The 17,038-nt window shown below is 43.3% G+C and overlaps 2 protein-coding genes across 3 annotated transcripts; one reads left to right on the top strand and one right to left on the bottom strand.

The window, feature by feature from the left end:
* Positions 1-10,580: 10,580 nt before the first annotated feature.
* MOAP1 (modulator of apoptosis 1) lies at positions 10,581-14,115 on the bottom strand. The gene is given in 3 exon segments (XM_029236470.1): positions 10,581-13,324; positions 13,326-13,435; positions 13,438-14,115. Coding segments are annotated over 3 exon segments (1,053 nt in total). The 5' UTR covers positions 13,529-14,115; the 3' UTR covers positions 10,581-12,472.
* Positions 14,116-14,259: 144 nt separating this feature from the next.
* Positions 14,260-16,926, top strand: TMEM251 (transmembrane protein 251). Of its 2 annotated transcripts, XM_029238589.1 has the most exons (3): positions 14,287-14,292; positions 14,597-14,744; positions 15,198-16,926. In XM_029238589.1, the coding sequence occupies exons 2-3, from the start codon at positions 14,647-14,649 to the stop codon at positions 15,607-15,609; spliced, it is 510 nt and encodes a 169-aa protein (XP_029094422.1). In that variant the 5' UTR covers positions 14,287-14,292; positions 14,597-14,646; the 3' UTR covers positions 15,610-16,926. The 2 variants fall into 2 exon arrangements, with proteins under 2 accessions (XP_029094424.1, XP_029094422.1); XM_029238591.1 differs by lacking the exon at positions 14,597-14,744 and having other exon boundaries at positions 14,260-14,292; positions 15,198-16,494.
* The last annotated feature ends 112 nt before the right edge of the window (positions 16,927-17,038 follow it).

Raw genomic sequence — 17,038 nt, forward strand, 5'->3', positions numbered from 1 at the left:
ATGGCTGATTCATTTTGCTGTGCAGTGGAGGCTAACACAACATCGTAAAGCAATCATACTCCAATAAAAATTAATTAAGAAAAGAAGATGTGGTATATATATACACTGGAATATTACTCAGCCATTAAAAAAGAATGAAATAATGCCATTTGCAGCAACATGGATGGACCTAGAGATTATGATACTAAGCGAAGTAAGTTAGACAGAGAAAGGCAAATCTCATATGATTATCACTCATATGTGAAATCTAATTTTAAAAAATGATATAAGTGAACTTATTTACAAAACAGAAACAGACACACAGATTTTGAAAACAAACTTCTGGTTACCAAACTTCTGGGCGGGGGAGGGATAAATTAGGAGCTTGGGATTAACATACACACACTACTATATAGAAAATAGGTAATCAACAAGGACCTACTGTATAGCACAGGGAACTCTACTCAATATTCTGTGATAACCTATATGGGAAAAGAATCTGAAAAGGAATAAATATATGTATATGTATAACTGAATCACTATGTTGTACACCTGAAACTAACACAACATTGTAAATCAACTATACTCCAGTGAAACTTAAAAATAAATAAATTATTAATTAAAAAAAAAACATTGGAGAGATATTAGGTTAAACCCTGTATATTAAACACACGTGTTTATTTACACCTGAAACTCATCCAAGGACTAAAACAAAGATGGACCTAGAGAACAAGGAGAAGGGGGTGTGTCTGCTGCAGGGGAGAGCTGTGTCTCAGTCCACTCGGGCAGGATAACAAAATAGCACAGACTGGGTGGCTTATAAACAGCAGACATTTACTTCTCAGAGTATGGAGGCTGGAAGTCAGCAGTCAGGGGGCCAGCATGGTCAAGTGTGGGTTTTCTTCTGCGTTGAAGACTTCTCATTGTATCCTCACATGGTGAAGGGACGAGGGAGCTCTCTGGAGCCTCTTTTTACAAAGGGCATTAATCCCACTCATGAGGGCTCCATCTGCACTACCTAATCATATCCCAATGTCCTATCTCCTAATAATATCATCTTTGGGGGTTAGGATATCAACAAATACATTTTGGAGGGACACAAACATTCAGACCACAGCAAGACATCAACACATTTTTTGGAATAAGGATAAATATTGAAGGAATGGTACTGACCTACAAGAGCAGAGGAAGGTACAGAGGAAGAGGAAGTCCCTGCAGCAGTGGGGGGCAGGGCAATGCAAAGCAAATCTTCACCCTTTCCAGAAATTCCAAAGACATTAAAGGCACCAGGGACAGAAGCAGGCACTGTAAGGACATGGGACTGAAGACAGGGTGTAACAGGTTGAATAATGGCCCCCAAAGATATCAGGTCCTAATCGCTGGAGCCTGTGAATGTTGCCTTACTTGGAAAAAAGGGTCTTTGCAGATGTGACTAAATTAAGGATCTTGAGATGGAGAGATTATCCTGGATTATCCAGGTGGCCTTAAAGGTAATCACAGATGTAATTATAAGAGGAAGCAGAGAGGGATTTGACGCAGACACAGAGGAGAAGGCCATATGAAGACGGAGAGGTTTAAAGATGGTGTCCTTAAAGATTGGAATGATGTGACCACAAGCCAACGAACGCCAGCAACCAGCACACCTCAGGAGGCAAGGAATGGATTCTATCCTAGAGCCTCTGGAGGGAGGGTAGCCTGCTGACCCTTTGATTTTAGACCAGTGAAACCGATTTTGTACTTCTGGCCTCTAGGCTTGTAAGAGAATAAATTTCTGTTGTTTTAAGCCACCAAGTTTGGGGTAATTTGCTAGAGCAGCCACAGGAAACATTCAGACAATTTGGCTGAAAGTCAGATAAAGGAACAGTAGGACACCCAGAGCCCGAACCTAACCTGTGCTGCCCCACCTTGGCAGGAGATGGAGGTTTATTCTCTGGACAAGTTGAACTTGAACCAGAGATGCTCCTGACTCAGGGATGCCAGACACAAGGTAGGGTGAAGTGAGGCTCTTGATGGAAAACCTGGAGAGTAATGAGGGTCTGCATTCCCAGCAGGAGATGCAGGGCCTCCGTATCCCATCTGACTCCTGCAATGTAACTAGTCAGGCTCATCCCCCTTGGGCAGGAAATTTAAGGATCGTTCCCTGGAGAAACTGAACAGAGAGAAAAGACCTTTAGCTACTGACGTTTGGGGGTTCCCCCAACCAAGAAGCTGGCCTGCTATCCCAGCACCCTGTGGTGAAGCCTCAAGTTCCACCCATGAAAACAGAGCTTAAAATCAGGTTTTCAGTGCCCCACTTAGAGATGAGACTTGACAGCTAAGGAGCATCGCACAATTGAGAACCCACCACACATTTTCTCAGACTCATCTGAGAAAAGCTTCCAACACAAAAGAGAATAAAACAAACAGAGGAAAGAGACTAGGATGCAGGGCTGCCCATAAACCTCATAAGATGCAGCCCCTGGTGGCTTCCACCCACGTGAGGGGCTCAGGACAGCAGTTCCCAGGTCCTTACACAAGGATGGATCTGACTGGGGGAAACAGGAATAAGGTAGGGAACAGTAGAAAACTAAAAATATAAACTCAAACTCAAACAAACCAAAAAAACTGGAATAAAAATCCTGAATGATAATGAAGGATAATGGGCCATTGAGACAGACTGCACTTCCCAATTATATATTTCTCCCATTCCACATGCTCTTTTCACAATGGGAATGGAGTGGGATCTATGCCTTTTCCTTAAATCCTTAAATCTGGGTGGCGGAGGGGTCTTGACTGCCCAGCCAGTAACCGGTGAGTCCAGCAGAAGGGATGCTGTTGGACCTCTGGGGCTGGGTCATAAAAAGGATACAGCCTCTGCCTGACAGCTGGGGATATTTCCCCTGGGAACCCAACCACTATGTTGGGAGGAAGCCCAGGCCACATGGAAAGGCCTGGCAAACAGCACGCACCCCTCCCCAGCTGGCCCGAGCTGGCCCCAGCATCAATGGGCAGACAAGGGAGTGGTAAGACTTCAGATGATTCTAGGTCCTCTGCCTCAGAGTCTTCTAGCTGAGGCCGCAGACCTCATGTAACAGAGACAAGCCATCCCTGCTCAGCCCTGTCTGAATTCCTGACCCAAGAAAACTGTGAGAGATAATAAGTGATTTTTGTTGTCTAAGTTTTGAGGTAATTAGTTAGGCAGTAATAGATCATTGGTAGTAAAAGTAATACAGCCATGAAATTAGGACAGAAAGTCAATAAAAATGGAATAATCACACAATATGGATGAGTGAGAAGTAACGCTGTATCTGAATTTAAAATTCAACAGACACCACATTGTAAACCAACTATAGGTCAATTTAAAAAATTAATTTTTAAAAGAAAAGAAAAGAAAAAGAAAAAAATTTCAACAGAAAGGCTGGCAGACGGCGCTGAGGAGATGGAGTTCATCTTTCTGCGGCTTTGCTCGGGTCCCGTGCTCACGTTGCACGAATGTGATTCGCTGATTAGTTCAGGTCTGGGTCACGTATCCACCCCTAAACTATGGCTAAGCTACGGCGGAGAAAATCCCCAAACAAAACCAGGGCTACTGCTGGAAAAAGAGAGAGCAAACTCGGAATCGAGCACAGAGGTCCTGGGGGACCTGCACATTTCTTCAGTCGCTCTGCTCTCAACTAAACCCAAACCCAAGTCACTGAGAGAAAAAGCCTATCTTTTGAGCATCCCTTGCTTGGCCAGTCTCCCAACACTAGAGGAATCCCCTGCAGCTGGCTGGGACTCGTACGCCTGCTCGCTGCGGAGAAGTTGCTTAGCCTCTGCTTGGCTTAACGCTTTATCAGTTACTATGAAAAATGAGAGAATAGGGTTGGCCTTTTGGAGTTTATCTCTTACGCTTTTTTGGGTTTTCTTTTACTTATTTAAGAATGTGTAAACATTACACCAATAGGAAGTATTCATTGGAAAAAAGCAGAAACTTCATTTTTTAAGAAAAGGATAAAATTGCACATAATTCTGCCACCCAAAGATAACTACTGTTAACATTCTGATGTATGCTTGGCCAGATTTTTTCTTTACAAATATATTTATCTGTTTGTCAACACAGAAACAGATTGTTCCATAAATACTGTTGTACTCGACTTTTTTCACTCAATAGTAGGTTGTAAATCTATTTGTATACCAAACAATATCCTTTTATTAGGCTGAACCATATGAAATTACCAAAATTCAGTTTTGAACTACAGAAACAGTGATTGCATATGGTTTCACCCAGCATAATTCTGTTTTAACCACTGCAGATTTTATAGCCGTTTGGCCATGGCATAATTTATTCAGCCTATCACTTATTATTGGGCACTTAGTTTCCAATTTTTTTTTCACAATGATTAAAAAATATTGCAAAGGAAAACTCTTTTAGCCCATTCTTTGTGGCCTTATTTTTTTCTTTTGGCTGCGTCGGGTCTTAGTTGCGACACGCGGGATCTTCGTTGCAGCACGTGGGCTTCTCTCTAGTTGTGGCGCAACAGCTCCAGAGTGTGTGGGCTCAGTAGCTGCAGCTCCCGGGCTTAGTTGCCCTGCGGCATGTGGGATCTTAGTTCCCCGACCAGGGATTGAACCCCCGTCCCCTGCATTGGAAGTTGAATTCTTTACCACTGGGCCACCAGGGAAGTCCCTTTGTGGCCATTCTTACTTAGTATCTTGGGATACATTTCTATAAATGGAATACATTAGATTAAAGGAATGTACATTTTATTTATTATTTTTAAATTAATTTTTATTGGAGTATAATTAATTTACAATGTTGTGTTAGTTTCAGGTGTACAGCAAAGCGGATCAGTTATACATATACATGTATCCATTCTTTTTTAGATTATTTTTCCATATGGGTCATTACAGAGTACTGAGTAGAGTTCCCTGTGCTATACAGCAGGTTTTTATTAGTTATCTATTTTATATATAGTAGGGTGTATATGTCAATCCCAATCTCCCAATTTATCCCCCCGCCCCACAAAGGAATGCACAGTTTAAAAGCTTTTGTTGCATACTGAAGGAATAGTTTCTGAGAAGCCAGAGCTTGTTGGGACAAGGTAAGTCTTCTCCCCACTCCCCGGAGGATGGGAGTGTCAGGGGCCCTGGGGGTTATTGCTTCTCCCTAAAGGGCAGTCAAAGGGAAGGAGCTGAAATCAGAAGGGAATCAGAAACTAGGAAGCAGCTGGACATTTACTCCTTGGAGTAGAGAGAGACTGAGAGGTAATTATGCCTGTAACTCTAAAAAGCTGAACATATGCTGGTTGTAAAACCTGAGAGGGCCCATGGCAGCCTTTAGAAGGAACAAAGGGCAAATCTGTGTTTCTTACTCTGATCCATGAAAGAGTTAAATTAGAGAAAAGGAATGTAATGGAGGATTATTTTTCTTTTAACCTGGATCTAATAGAGGAATTTAATCATTTAAAGGGTAAATACAAAGTAGAAGTAACAAAAATATAGACTTTGTAAAACAGACAAACAAACAACCAGTAGCTGCCATAGCCTCTGCAATGGCCCCCAGTATTCTCACCTCCTGGAATTCACACTTTTGTGCAATCTCCTCTCCTTGAGAACGGGCTAGATTTATCGCCTGGCTGCTAATGAGTAGAATACGGCAGAAGTCACGGGATGCCACTTTTGATAAGATTATAAAAAGACTGTGGCTTCCATCTTGGGTGTTCTCTCAATCTCTCTTGGATTGCTTGCTTCTGGTGGAAATGGTGGAAGTCAGCTGCCGTGTCACAATGCAGCCATGTGGCGAGGCCTCCGTGGGTGAGCTTGGAAGATTTCCTAAGTGACGGCCACAGCCCTGGCTGACACCTCTGTCAGAGAGCCAGAACCTCCCAGTTAAGTCGCTCCCAGATTTTTGATCCAGGGATCAACTGTTGGTTTTCAGCCTCTAAATTTGGGGGCAATTAGTCGTGCAGGAACAGAGAACAAATACAATAGCTGTTTGTTGAGAACTTACTGTGCAGCAGGTACAGTTCCCTGCACTTTACATTATGAATTCATTTGGTCTTCACAATGACCCTGTAAGTGCTGTTATTACTCCCATTTTCAGTTGAAGAAACTGAAGTCCAGAAAGGGTTAATAAACTTTCCCAAAGCCATAGAGTTAGAAAATGGTGAAGCTGGAATCTTATTTGAGGTATTCCGGCACCAGAGTCATGCTCACGTAAATAAAGATGAAAAGAGAGCTGCTCATATTTCACCGGATAGAATTGAATTATTTGCCCACGCCTGAAACAAGCAGTTTGGCAAAGGGTACTGAATCATCTTAAACTGATCAAGATTTACCACCCCTACTCCCTGCAGGGGCCAGGGGAAGGCTAGGTTCCACCTGAAATTCACAGTTCTGTGAAGTGGGTGAACAAATCTGGCTTTGGATACAAAGGAGGAAGGGTATGGTAGGAAGTGTAGCAATGAAGACCCTACGCAGCCAAAAATAAATTTTTTTTTTTTTTAAAAAAGCAGGTTTGAAAAAGAAGCAAATAGTGCTTAAAAAAAATTAGTACTGTCGATCTAAATGTCATTCTCTTTAATTTTTTAAAAATAAATTTATTTATTTATTTTTGGCTGCATTGGATCTTTTGCTGTGCGCGGGCTTTCTCTAGTTGCAGTGAGCAGGGGGCTACTCTGCAGCAGGGGGCGGATTCTTAACCACTGCGCCACCAGGGAAGTCCTCTCAAGCCTTTATGTGGAAAAATATTAAAATACTCAATATGAAACAGTGACTTCCTCTCTAGGTCCATGACACTTCTAGAATCTTTTATTTTTAAATTGAAGTATAGTTGATTTACAATGTTGTGTTAATTTCTGCTGTACAGCAAAGTGATTCAGTTATATATATATATATATATACACATATATATATATATATATATATACACACACACATTCTTTTCTAATATTCTTTTCCATATGGTTTATCACAGGATTTTTTTTTTTTTTTTTTTTTTTTTGGCTATGCCGTGAGGCTTGCAGGATCTTAGTTCCCTGACCAGGGATTGAACCTGGGCCACCGCAGTGAAATTGCCAAGTCTAACCACTGGACTGCCAGGGAATCCCCTATCACAGAATATTGAATATAGTTCCCTGTGCTATACAGTAAGACCTTATTGTTTATAGAATCTTCTAACTACCTTGGCAGAGAGGCCTGGCCATGACAAATGGACTGATCCATCTGTACAAATGAAGAACATCCTTAGCGGTTCCACCGCACTCCCAGTGCATTTCACAAAATTGGAAACTAGATGGTTTTAGAGATGAGCTTCTGGAAGTCTCTTATTTTATTTTAAAAAATATTTATTTATTTATTTGGTTGTGCCGGGTCTTAGTTGTGGCAGGTGGGATCCTTAGTTGTGGCAGGTGGGCTCTTAGTTGCGGCATGCATGTGGGATTTAGTTCCTTGAGCAGGGATCAAACCCAGTCCCCCTGCATTGGGAGCGTGGAGTGTTACCCACTGGACCACCAGAGAAGTCACTGGAAGTCTCTTATTTGAAAGACAATGACATTTAGGGACTTCTCTGGTGGTGCAGTGGTCAAGAATCCGCCTGCCAGTGCAGGAGACATGGTGTTCGAGCCCTGGTCTGGGAAGATCCCACACGCCATGGAGCAACTAAGCCCGTGCGCCACAACTACTGAGCCTGTGCTCTAGAGCCCGCGAGCCACAACTACTGAAGCTCATGAGCCTAGAGCCCATGTTCCACAACAAGAGAAGCCACCACTTGCCGTGACTAGAGAAAGCCCGCGCACAGCAATGAAGACCCAATGCAGCCAAAAATAAATAATAAACTTTTATAAATAAATAAATAAATTTTTAAAAAGAAGAGAAATTTTCCAGTCCTTGAGAGGGGCAGGTATGACGACACTTACATAAGAAATAATCCCTTTCCCTGCTTTGTTCTGGCTAAGGCCTAACCTGAGTGCTTACCGCCACCTGGTGGTGTTTAGATGAATAACCATTTTGGGGAAGGGCCGGCCCTCCAGTTACTCACTCCCTAGTGACTTAATTCCCAGGCCATTTGTTATCTGCTTGCGTACGTATGTATGTTTAAGTATCTATGTATATATTTCAACGAACATCTTATTTTAGAATAGTTTTATATTTACAGAAAAGTTACAAAGATAGTGCAGAGAGTTTTTGTTTGTTCGTTTTTAGAATTTTATCATTTTTATTTGCATTTCTTTGATTACTAGAGCAGCCAAATAGCTGTTGATGTCTTTTGGCTATTGGTATTTTTTTCCTTGTACTGTACAGTAGGTCCTTGTTGGTTATCCATTTTACATACAGCAGTGTGTACATATCAATCCCAAACTCCCTATTCCTCCCCGCCACCCTTTCCCTCTGGTAACCATAAATTCATTCTCTAAGTCTGTGAGTCTGTTTCAGTTTTGTAAATAAGTTCATTTGTATCTTTTTTTTTTTTTAGATTCCACATATAAGCAATATCATATGGTATTTGTCTTTCTCAGTACAGAGTTTGCGTATACTCACGTCGTTTCCCCTATTAACATCTTTAAAGATATTTTTTAAAGTTTATTTATTTATTTTTGGCTGTGTTGGGTCTTCGTTGCTGCATTCAGGCTTTCTCTAGTTGTGGCGAGCGGAGGCTACTCTTTGTTGCGGTGCACAGGCTTCTCATTGCAGTGGCTTGTCTTGTTGCAGAGCATGGGCTCTAGGCGCGTGGGCTTCAGTAGTTGTGGCACACAGGTTCAGTAGTTGTGGCTCGTGGGCTCTAGAGTGCAGGCTCAGTAGTTGTGGCGCACGGACTTAGTTGCTCCGCAGCATGTGGGATCTTCCCGGAACAGGGCTCGAACCCGTCTCCCGCACTGACAGGCGGATTCTTAACAACTACGCCACCAGCGAAGCCCCTAAACATCTTTCATTACCTTAGTAATTTGTCATCTCCAATAAACTAACATTGATATGTTACTATTAACTAAACTCTAGACCATATTCAGATTTCATTTCTCTATTAAGGTCTTTTGTTCCAAAATCCCTGCCAGAATACCACATTACATTTACTTACCAGGTCTCCTTACTCTCCTCTGGTCTGTGACAGTTTCTCAGTCTTGTTTTTCATGATCTTGACAGTTTTAAGGAGTGTTGGTTAGGTATTTTGTAGAATGTCCCTCAGTGTGGGTTTGTCTGGTGTTTTTCTCATAACTAGACTGGGTTATGGGTTCTGAGGAAATAAAGTGCCCTTGTCATTGCATTGTTATCATGAATACGTGCCATCAACGTGACTGATCACTGATATTAACCTTATCCTAGTAAGGTAGTCCTTGCCACGCTTGTTCACTGAAAAGTTACTATTTTTCCTTTCCATATACTATGTCTGAATTCAGCCCACACTTAAAGGGGGACAGGAATAAACTCCAACTCCTAAAAGGGGAAATAGCCACACTAATGATTAGAAATTCTTCTGTAAGGAAAACTGGACTCTTCTCCCACATTTACTTATATCATAATGAACTCATGGATATTTATTTTATACTTTGGGTTATAACCCAATACTACGCTATCCACTTTGTTCCTCAAATTGTAGCTTTCGCTAGTGGGAGCTCTTTCAGGCTTGCTCCTGTGTTCCTTTGATGTGTCAACTGATTTTTGCTTTATGAGCACTTCTTTTGCATATTTATTTTTAATATAAAAAAACAACACTTTTAGGAAACAAAAGAAAACTAAACTACTCTTATAGTCCCATCATCCCAACACAACTGGTGTTTTAGTGATGTTTGTCATTTACATTTTTGAGACATAGCTTATAAAGAACATGTTCTATTACTTCACCTGATTTCATAAACATAACTGCCATTTTTTACAATTATGTTGTGTTTACCAGATGCATATGCCAGGACACCTTAAGAAAAGCTCTCTGGAGTCAGACTATGTGCCCCCCGCGCCCCCGCACCACTGAATATTTGCTCCTCAATCCTCTCGTTCAGAAAAGGGAGGAAACGATGGTATGTTTTTCACAGAATTTAACACAGCAGCATAGAGTAGATTAACAGCAAGGACTCTGGAAATAGATGGCCTGAGTATAAATCCTGACCCTGGAAGGATTTAGTTAGGAAACCCTGGGCAAGTTACTTAACATCTCTGTGCCACAGTTTCATCTGTAAAATGGGAAAACAAAAGGCCTTGCTTCTCACTATTGTTGGAGGACCAAATGCATTCAGTGGTGCTCAGCGCTTATTCCATAGCAAATGCTCAGTGTCAGCTATTATTGTTGACTCTGGGTAGACCTCCATGGCAGGGCTTACAACCTAAATTTAATTATACAATCTACTCCCCCACCACCCCCATCTCGGTGCCTCACATACAGGAGAGGTGCAACATTTTTTTTCTAATTAATTAATTATTTTTTTTTTTTGGCTGTGTTGGGTTTTCGTTGCTGTGTGCAGGCTTTCTCTAGTTGCAGCGAGCGGGGGCTACTCTTGGCTGCGGTGCGCGGGCTTCTCATTACAGTGGCTTCTCTTGTTGTGGAGCACGGGCTCTAGGCGTGTGGGTTTCAGTAGTTGTGGCTCCTGGGCTCTAGAGCGCAGGCTCAGTAGTTGTGGTGCAGGGGCTTAGTTGCTCCAAGGCATGTGGGATCTTCCCAGAACAGGGCTCAAACCCGTATCCCCTGCATTGGCAGGCGGATTCTTAACCACTGTGCCACCAGGGAAGCCTCGAGGTGCAACATTTATTAACACCCATGTGTGCACACATTCACAGTGTCTGTTTATCAGCAAAATGCAGCTAATAACACTTCTTACTACTAAGGTGGCAAATAAATGACTATACGCTTATAAACAAGATCGGAATTACATCTTTGAATTTATCCATATATCATCTAGTATTTAGTTTCTCTTTCCTCACCTTTATCGAAGTGTAACTGACAAGTTAAAATTATATACATTTAAGGGGTACAACATGATGGTTTGATGTGTATTTAACCTTCCATAGTGTGAGAACTTACGGGAACTTACAAAGAATGAAACCATGACATTTAGTCATTAACAGAAACATTATACTATGCCTTCGAATCTAAACCAAAAACGTATATCCCAGAATTGGTTCTTTGGGGGTATTTTTTATTAAAGATAAAGACTTTCAGTCTGATCTTTCAGCAATTTTCATTTTTTCTCCATGCTTTCATTCTTTTTTTTTTTTTAGAGACCAAATCACTAACCCATGTCCACCCTCCCTGCTGCCTGTGGGTCTTACAGGTTCTCATACTCCCCACTTCTTAGTGTCCAGTTTGCAGTAGTGATTAAGATGTAGTCCACACTAACGCATACTAATAGTTCATTTATTAAATGTTGTTAACAATCTGCCCTGCTTCCCTTGTGAGGCTGGGTCCAGACACCTTAGGATTGCTTCTCCTTCTTAGCAATGGAAAGAACATTGGCCTTGCAGTAAGGCAGATGACAGAATTCTGAAACTAGCTGTTTTCTTATATTGCAGGATTTTTAAGAGGATTAAGTGAGGAAGTACATGGAACATTTAGTCCAGTCTGCCGTGCAGAGGTATGCAATGTTCCTGTCTTTCTTTTCACCCTCCAGATTCAACGCCCTGATGCCTTTGAACCTGCTACTTGCACTAATTTACACAGTCTCATTTCATTCTATTGTACTTCAGGAGAAGGTCCTGCCGGCACTCTCACTTAGAAAACTACTCCCTACCCACCTGGGCACCAGGAGAAAAGTGTCCAAGGGACTAAGACCGTGCAATTCAGTGGTTTTCAGACTCATGCTTTTGGAACCCTTTGTTCAAGTGAAATCTCCCTTGGAAACTTGATACAAACAAACTGGGTAAAAAGGTCATTTTATTCACATTTATTTATTTTATAAGTTCACATCTATAATTTTGTAACCTATTAAAATGATATTCAGAACTAGATGCTTTGAGACACACATCAGAAATCTGGGGTTAGAGGTAGCAGCTGCAAACTGACCAACTGCAGCATTTAATTCTGCCTCTTGTTTTGATGGCATAGAATCAATAAAATTCCGATTCACACAGAAAATAACCTCTTAACCCCTGCTCACGATCTTCATGATTAATGTAGGGCCGTACACAGCCCAAAACTATCTATGACACATTATCACATCTGACAGCTACACTTGCACCTATTATCATACAAGCTGACATCTGAACGAGATCGGATCAGCATATGCACCTGAGCCTTGGCTGTCCTCTAAGAGTATCACATGTGCGTAGTGATGAGACTTTTTGTACAACTGTGTGTGATAAAAAAAAATTCACAGGGTGAATTTAAATATATAAATACCAGTGCAGAACTACATCCTTCTAGTCAATGACACATTTAGGAGACATTAAATGGGCACAGAAATGACAAAGGATTATACTGAGAACTGCACAAAAATGAGTTACTTGGCAACACAAGATAGGGATTGGTTAATGTCTGTCACTGAGCATACAGACTGTTCTACCTTATGCTCTGCTCACTGCCAGAGAGCCCTTCCTGATTTCCCAAGATTTAGGTGAAATGCCCCTCTAATCCTGCCTGGAGGAGGGCCGCCTCCTCCTCAGCTGCCTCTTCATCCTTTATTAGTGTCAGTAACTGCAATAAGCCAGGGGCTGAGCCATCCTCTGACAGAGCAAACTTCCTGCGCGGTGTGCTGTGGACTGCTCCAGCAATGGCTTGCTCCAGGCGGGCCTGATTCACAACTTCTTGCTCAACTGCTCCTCTCTCTACCAGTTTCTGTAGTGAAGGCTCCAGCCTTAGTACATACGCAGACAATTTTTTTTCATCCTTCTGGTAAGTGGTCAGATATTTGACCTGCAACACCCTAGGATTATCAGTAACCCCAAATACCTGCTCCAGAGCATGCAGGCATTCAGGGACTGTAATTAAAGGACTGTTTATCTTGAGGACGCGAATGATATCAGATGCCGGGCCTCTAAGGCTCTCTAGCAATCGCCTTTTTTCGGCATCTGACACCTGCCATGTCTTCATCATTTGAGTGGCATGAAACAGCCAGGATTCAAACTCTTCTTCTTCTGGCTCTGGAGGATCACTGCCTGAGAATACTCTCAGCTTTTTGTATTCCAGGTGTTGCAGGGCAGGCTGAAGAGCCTCATCTAATGCCTGTGCCAACATAGGGGCCCGCACTTCTGGGATCATGTCCTGGTCTAGGTCAAAAAGGTCGTTTCCATACCCAAGAACTCTGGTAAACTCACCCAATGTCACGCCCTCTCCCTCTAGGAATTCATGTAACCTGCTTAAAAATTCATTGTCTGGGTCAGGGGTCTTAAAGATCACTCCCCAGGCACGCCCGCTTCCGGGTATCTCTTTAGGGACCAGAGCATGACTCGTCTCCTCAGTTAAGTCCTATTAAGCTTGCATTCCTGTTCTCTTCCCTCCGGAACATCCTCCCGAGCAGTCGGTACTCGCTCAAGGGAGCAAAACCAGATCGCAGAGCCTCCTCAATTTCTGCCCTTTACAGGTCTGGGGGATGTCGGCAATCAACAGCGTTTTCCGCGGGTTTACATCCATCCCCCTACACCAGTCTTCTAAGAGGCTTAGCGTCATGATGCCCAAAATAACACATTTAAATTCCAATTTGTCCCGGCCACTGATGCTACTGCAACTCACAGTATTCCTCCACGGTAACCGAGTTAAGTCTCGTCAGCGTCTGCAGTTCCGACGGGCAGTGAAGATGAAGTAGTCACGTCAGTTCAAGTTGTAAATGAATAACCCGAGCCCGGAGAAGCCCCGCGCACCCGCGCCGGCGACCGGCCGCACTGCGGCAAGCAGCCACTTTACCCTCTCCCGGCCTCGGGAGCCCCGCAGCAGACAGCGGGGTCCCACTTCACCTCGCAGTTATCTAGTAGTCATGTCTGGCTGCGTCGCCGGTGGCCGAGGTACCAGGGCCTGCTTCCAACGCTTCCCGGGCGGCCAGGTCCGAGGAGCGGGAGAGCGGCTTCTCCTGCACTCGCATGGACACTCGGGAGGGATATCCAAACTGCGCAGAGGCGCGCCGGGGAACGACGGGGGCGATCAGAGCCGCGAGCGAAGCACCAGGGAGAGGCTTTGAGGAGCGCTGAAACGGCCAGGCCCAGACTGCCGCCCACCTGAAGGGTAGAGCTACAACCGGCGTCTCCGTAGCCTCCCCCGAGTTCCAGCAGAGCTGCTTCGGGAGCGCTCGGGGAGGCGGTGCCACGGCGGAGGCTCCCTAACGTCACGAGGGGGCGGGCCTTTCGGGGGGCGGGGCAAGCGCGCTTCCGGCCCGAGCCGGAAGCCCCGACTGCGGCAGCATCCGGGACGGCGGGCGGGCGGGCCAACCGGGACAGGAGGTGAGATCCGGGACCTGCCCAGCTCTGTAGGCTCGGCCTGTGGCCGCTGCCGGGCACTGGGCTCCCGGCGCTGCAAGGCGGAGAGGCCCGAGTCTGGCGCCGCCCGCGCAGCCTTGTCGCGGCGGCGGGCGCTGCAGCACGACAGGGGGCGGGGCCGGCTGCAGGGGAGGCCAGGGTGGCTGGGGAGGCTCCCGGCTGGGCCGAGTGACACAGGCTGGGGCTCCGGCAGCGGCGACAGGGGCCGGGCCGCCGCGTGACCGGCTGCAGTCACGCTGTGCTTAATCACAATTAGCTTTTGCTCCAGGCTGGCCGTGCGCACCATTCTCCCAGCCGGTGACCCCGGGGATTTCTTTTATGGTGGCTTTCTCTGAAATGCCAAAGCCACCCGATTATTCAGAGCTGAGTGACTCTTTAACGCTTGCCGTGGGAACAGGAAGATTTTCGGGACCACTGTAAGTGTTTAAGAGTTGCTGTCTTAACTTGGGGGCTCCGATATTGGTTTGACTTGTAGAACCAAGTTTTCATGTCTGAAGCAATACTGTTAATTCAGAAAGTATTTGAAGTATAGAAGTGAAATGTTCCCTAGGGAACTAGTTTAATTACAATTTAAGGGAACGTGTGCTGGACCTATTTAAGCCAGATTTAGTGATTTATTTATCTGTGGGATTCAGTAAAAAGCACTTTATATATACTGAAACTCTACTTCCGCATAACTATTACATAAAACAACCTGTAAGATGTTTATACTTCTTAATAGATGTAAATTTAATTTAGTTATTTTAAACCTCAAATGTGTTAGGGAGTATTTTAGAGCTCATTGGACGAAAAGTAAGTACATTTGGAACAGCTGACATGACAGCATTACTAGACCCTCACTGTGTTGTTATTGTTGTTTTAACTCAAAGGCACAGAGCATGGAGAATGATGAACTTCCGTCAGCGTATGGGATGGATTGGAGTGGGATTGTATCTGTTAGCAAGTGCAGCAGCATTTTACTATGTTTTTGAAATCAACGAGACTTACAATAGGCTGGCCTTGGAACACATTCAGCAGCACCCAGAGGAGCCTCTTGAAGGAACCACATGGACACACTCCTTGAAAGCTCGGTTACTCTCCCTGCCTTTCTGGTTTTGGACAGTTATTTTTCTGATACCTTACTTGCAGATGTTTTTGTTCCTTTATTCTTGTACAAGAGCTGACCCCAAAACGATGGGCTACTGTATTATTCCCATATGCTTGGCAGTTATATGCAATCGCCACCAGGCATTTGTCAAGGCTTCTAATCAGATCAGCAGACTACAACTGATTGACACATAAAATCGGTCACTATTTTTTCCTTACAAGTACAAAACTGCCAGTACTGTATGAAGCCTGATCACAAGACTGCAGTTTCTTCACAGATCTCAGGAAGCTGTGGTGGGGCAGAGGCTTTTTAAAGAATGTGACTAGGGGACTATCTTTATCTGAATATTGAATTTTTAGGTAAAGCCTGTGATACAGTACTACAAAATCATGTTGATGACTTCAGATTTTGGAAGTAAAATTTTATCTGTTATTTGAATTCTTTAGAAACTTGAATAAGTACCTGGATTCATATTTTTATTCTACTGTGCAACATAGTGATGATTCAGAAATTTTTCCTTTGGGGAAAAAATGAACATTTCCATTGTGTTTAATGTAAAAAGGTCCAAACATGGTCATAAAATTTAAATTTTATACAATTACTTGGCTTGCTTTAAAATTCTTCAGACTAAAACACCAATTCATCCTGTTGTAGCTAAGCCAGCTATTTATACTTGCTTGCTACCAGCTTGTGAGAAATTGGTATAAAATTATTGAGGTGATGGCTGTCTTGAGAAGCAAAATGTGTTCTTCGTTTTGGTAATGCTACTGGCATTATTAATTAGCTAGAATTATTCATGCAACTTTTTTTTTTTTAAACTACTTGGGAAGAGACTAAGTGTTTGAAAGTTGAGAAATCTAACACATAGAAGATAAAAACAAGGTGTTCAGTGAAAATACTTAAGGCAGTCCCTGTCAGATGTGTGACATCTAAAAGATGCTCTCAAGTCATCGTCCTGATTTTCTTTTCTGCCTAGGGTCCAGTCTTCAGACGTTAGGTTAATTGCATGAAGATGTGATCCCTGTACTGCGTCCTTTGCATCTGTACTTACTACCTCATGTCTGGTAACAATACAAAAACATGGAAAATTAGAAATTAGGATTATTTTTCTTCTTTTCTGGGTGAAATCAAGATATATTTTTATACAGTTAATGTCATCAATACCAGGGAAATGTTTACACTGACCGATCTGAATAAGAATTGTAACATTTTTTGGTGCTTACTCCGTTGGGCCCTGTCCTAAGAGCTTTACATGAATTAACTCATTTAGTCCTCCCAACAATCCTGAGATAACAGCTATTATTATCCAGATTTTACAGATAAGGACCGTGAGGTGGAGAAGTTAAGTAACCTGCCAAAGGTTACACAGCCAAGAAGCAGAGGCAGAGTTCTAACCTGGCATCTGATGCCTTTATTCCTAATCACTGAACTGTAGTGCTTCTCACAAATGACAAATGTTTCAGCACTGGGTACTGTCTGCCTAACCATGCTAAAGATTGGAAAAGAACTGAGAAAGGTTTTTCTCAATTTGTGTGAGCTACTGAAAATCTAAAAGTTTTCAAGCAAGCTCAACCTTTACCTTATATCAGGTTTGACCAGAATGGAAGGCTGAGCATTCCATAG

This window comes from Monodon monoceros, unplaced genomic scaffold (genome assembly GCF_005190385.1).
Source record: "Monodon monoceros isolate NGI ecotype Baffin Bay Population unplaced genomic scaffold, NGI_Narwhal_1 Super_Scaffold_21, whole genome shotgun sequence".
In the NCBI taxonomy this organism is placed as follows: domain Eukaryota; kingdom Metazoa; phylum Chordata; class Mammalia; order Artiodactyla; family Monodontidae; genus Monodon; species Monodon monoceros.

What these genes read in the sequence shown, in the direction of transcription:
- TMEM251 (XM_029238589.1), top strand. Translation starts at nt 14,647, where the DNA reads ATGGTGGCTTTCTCTGAAATGCCAAAGCCACCCGATTATTCAGAGCTG. An exon ending in GGAAGATTTTCGGGACCACT is followed by an intron (nt 14,745 to 15,197) that starts GTAAGTGTTTAA and finishes TTTAACTCAAAG; the next exon opens with GCACAGAGCATGGAGAATGA.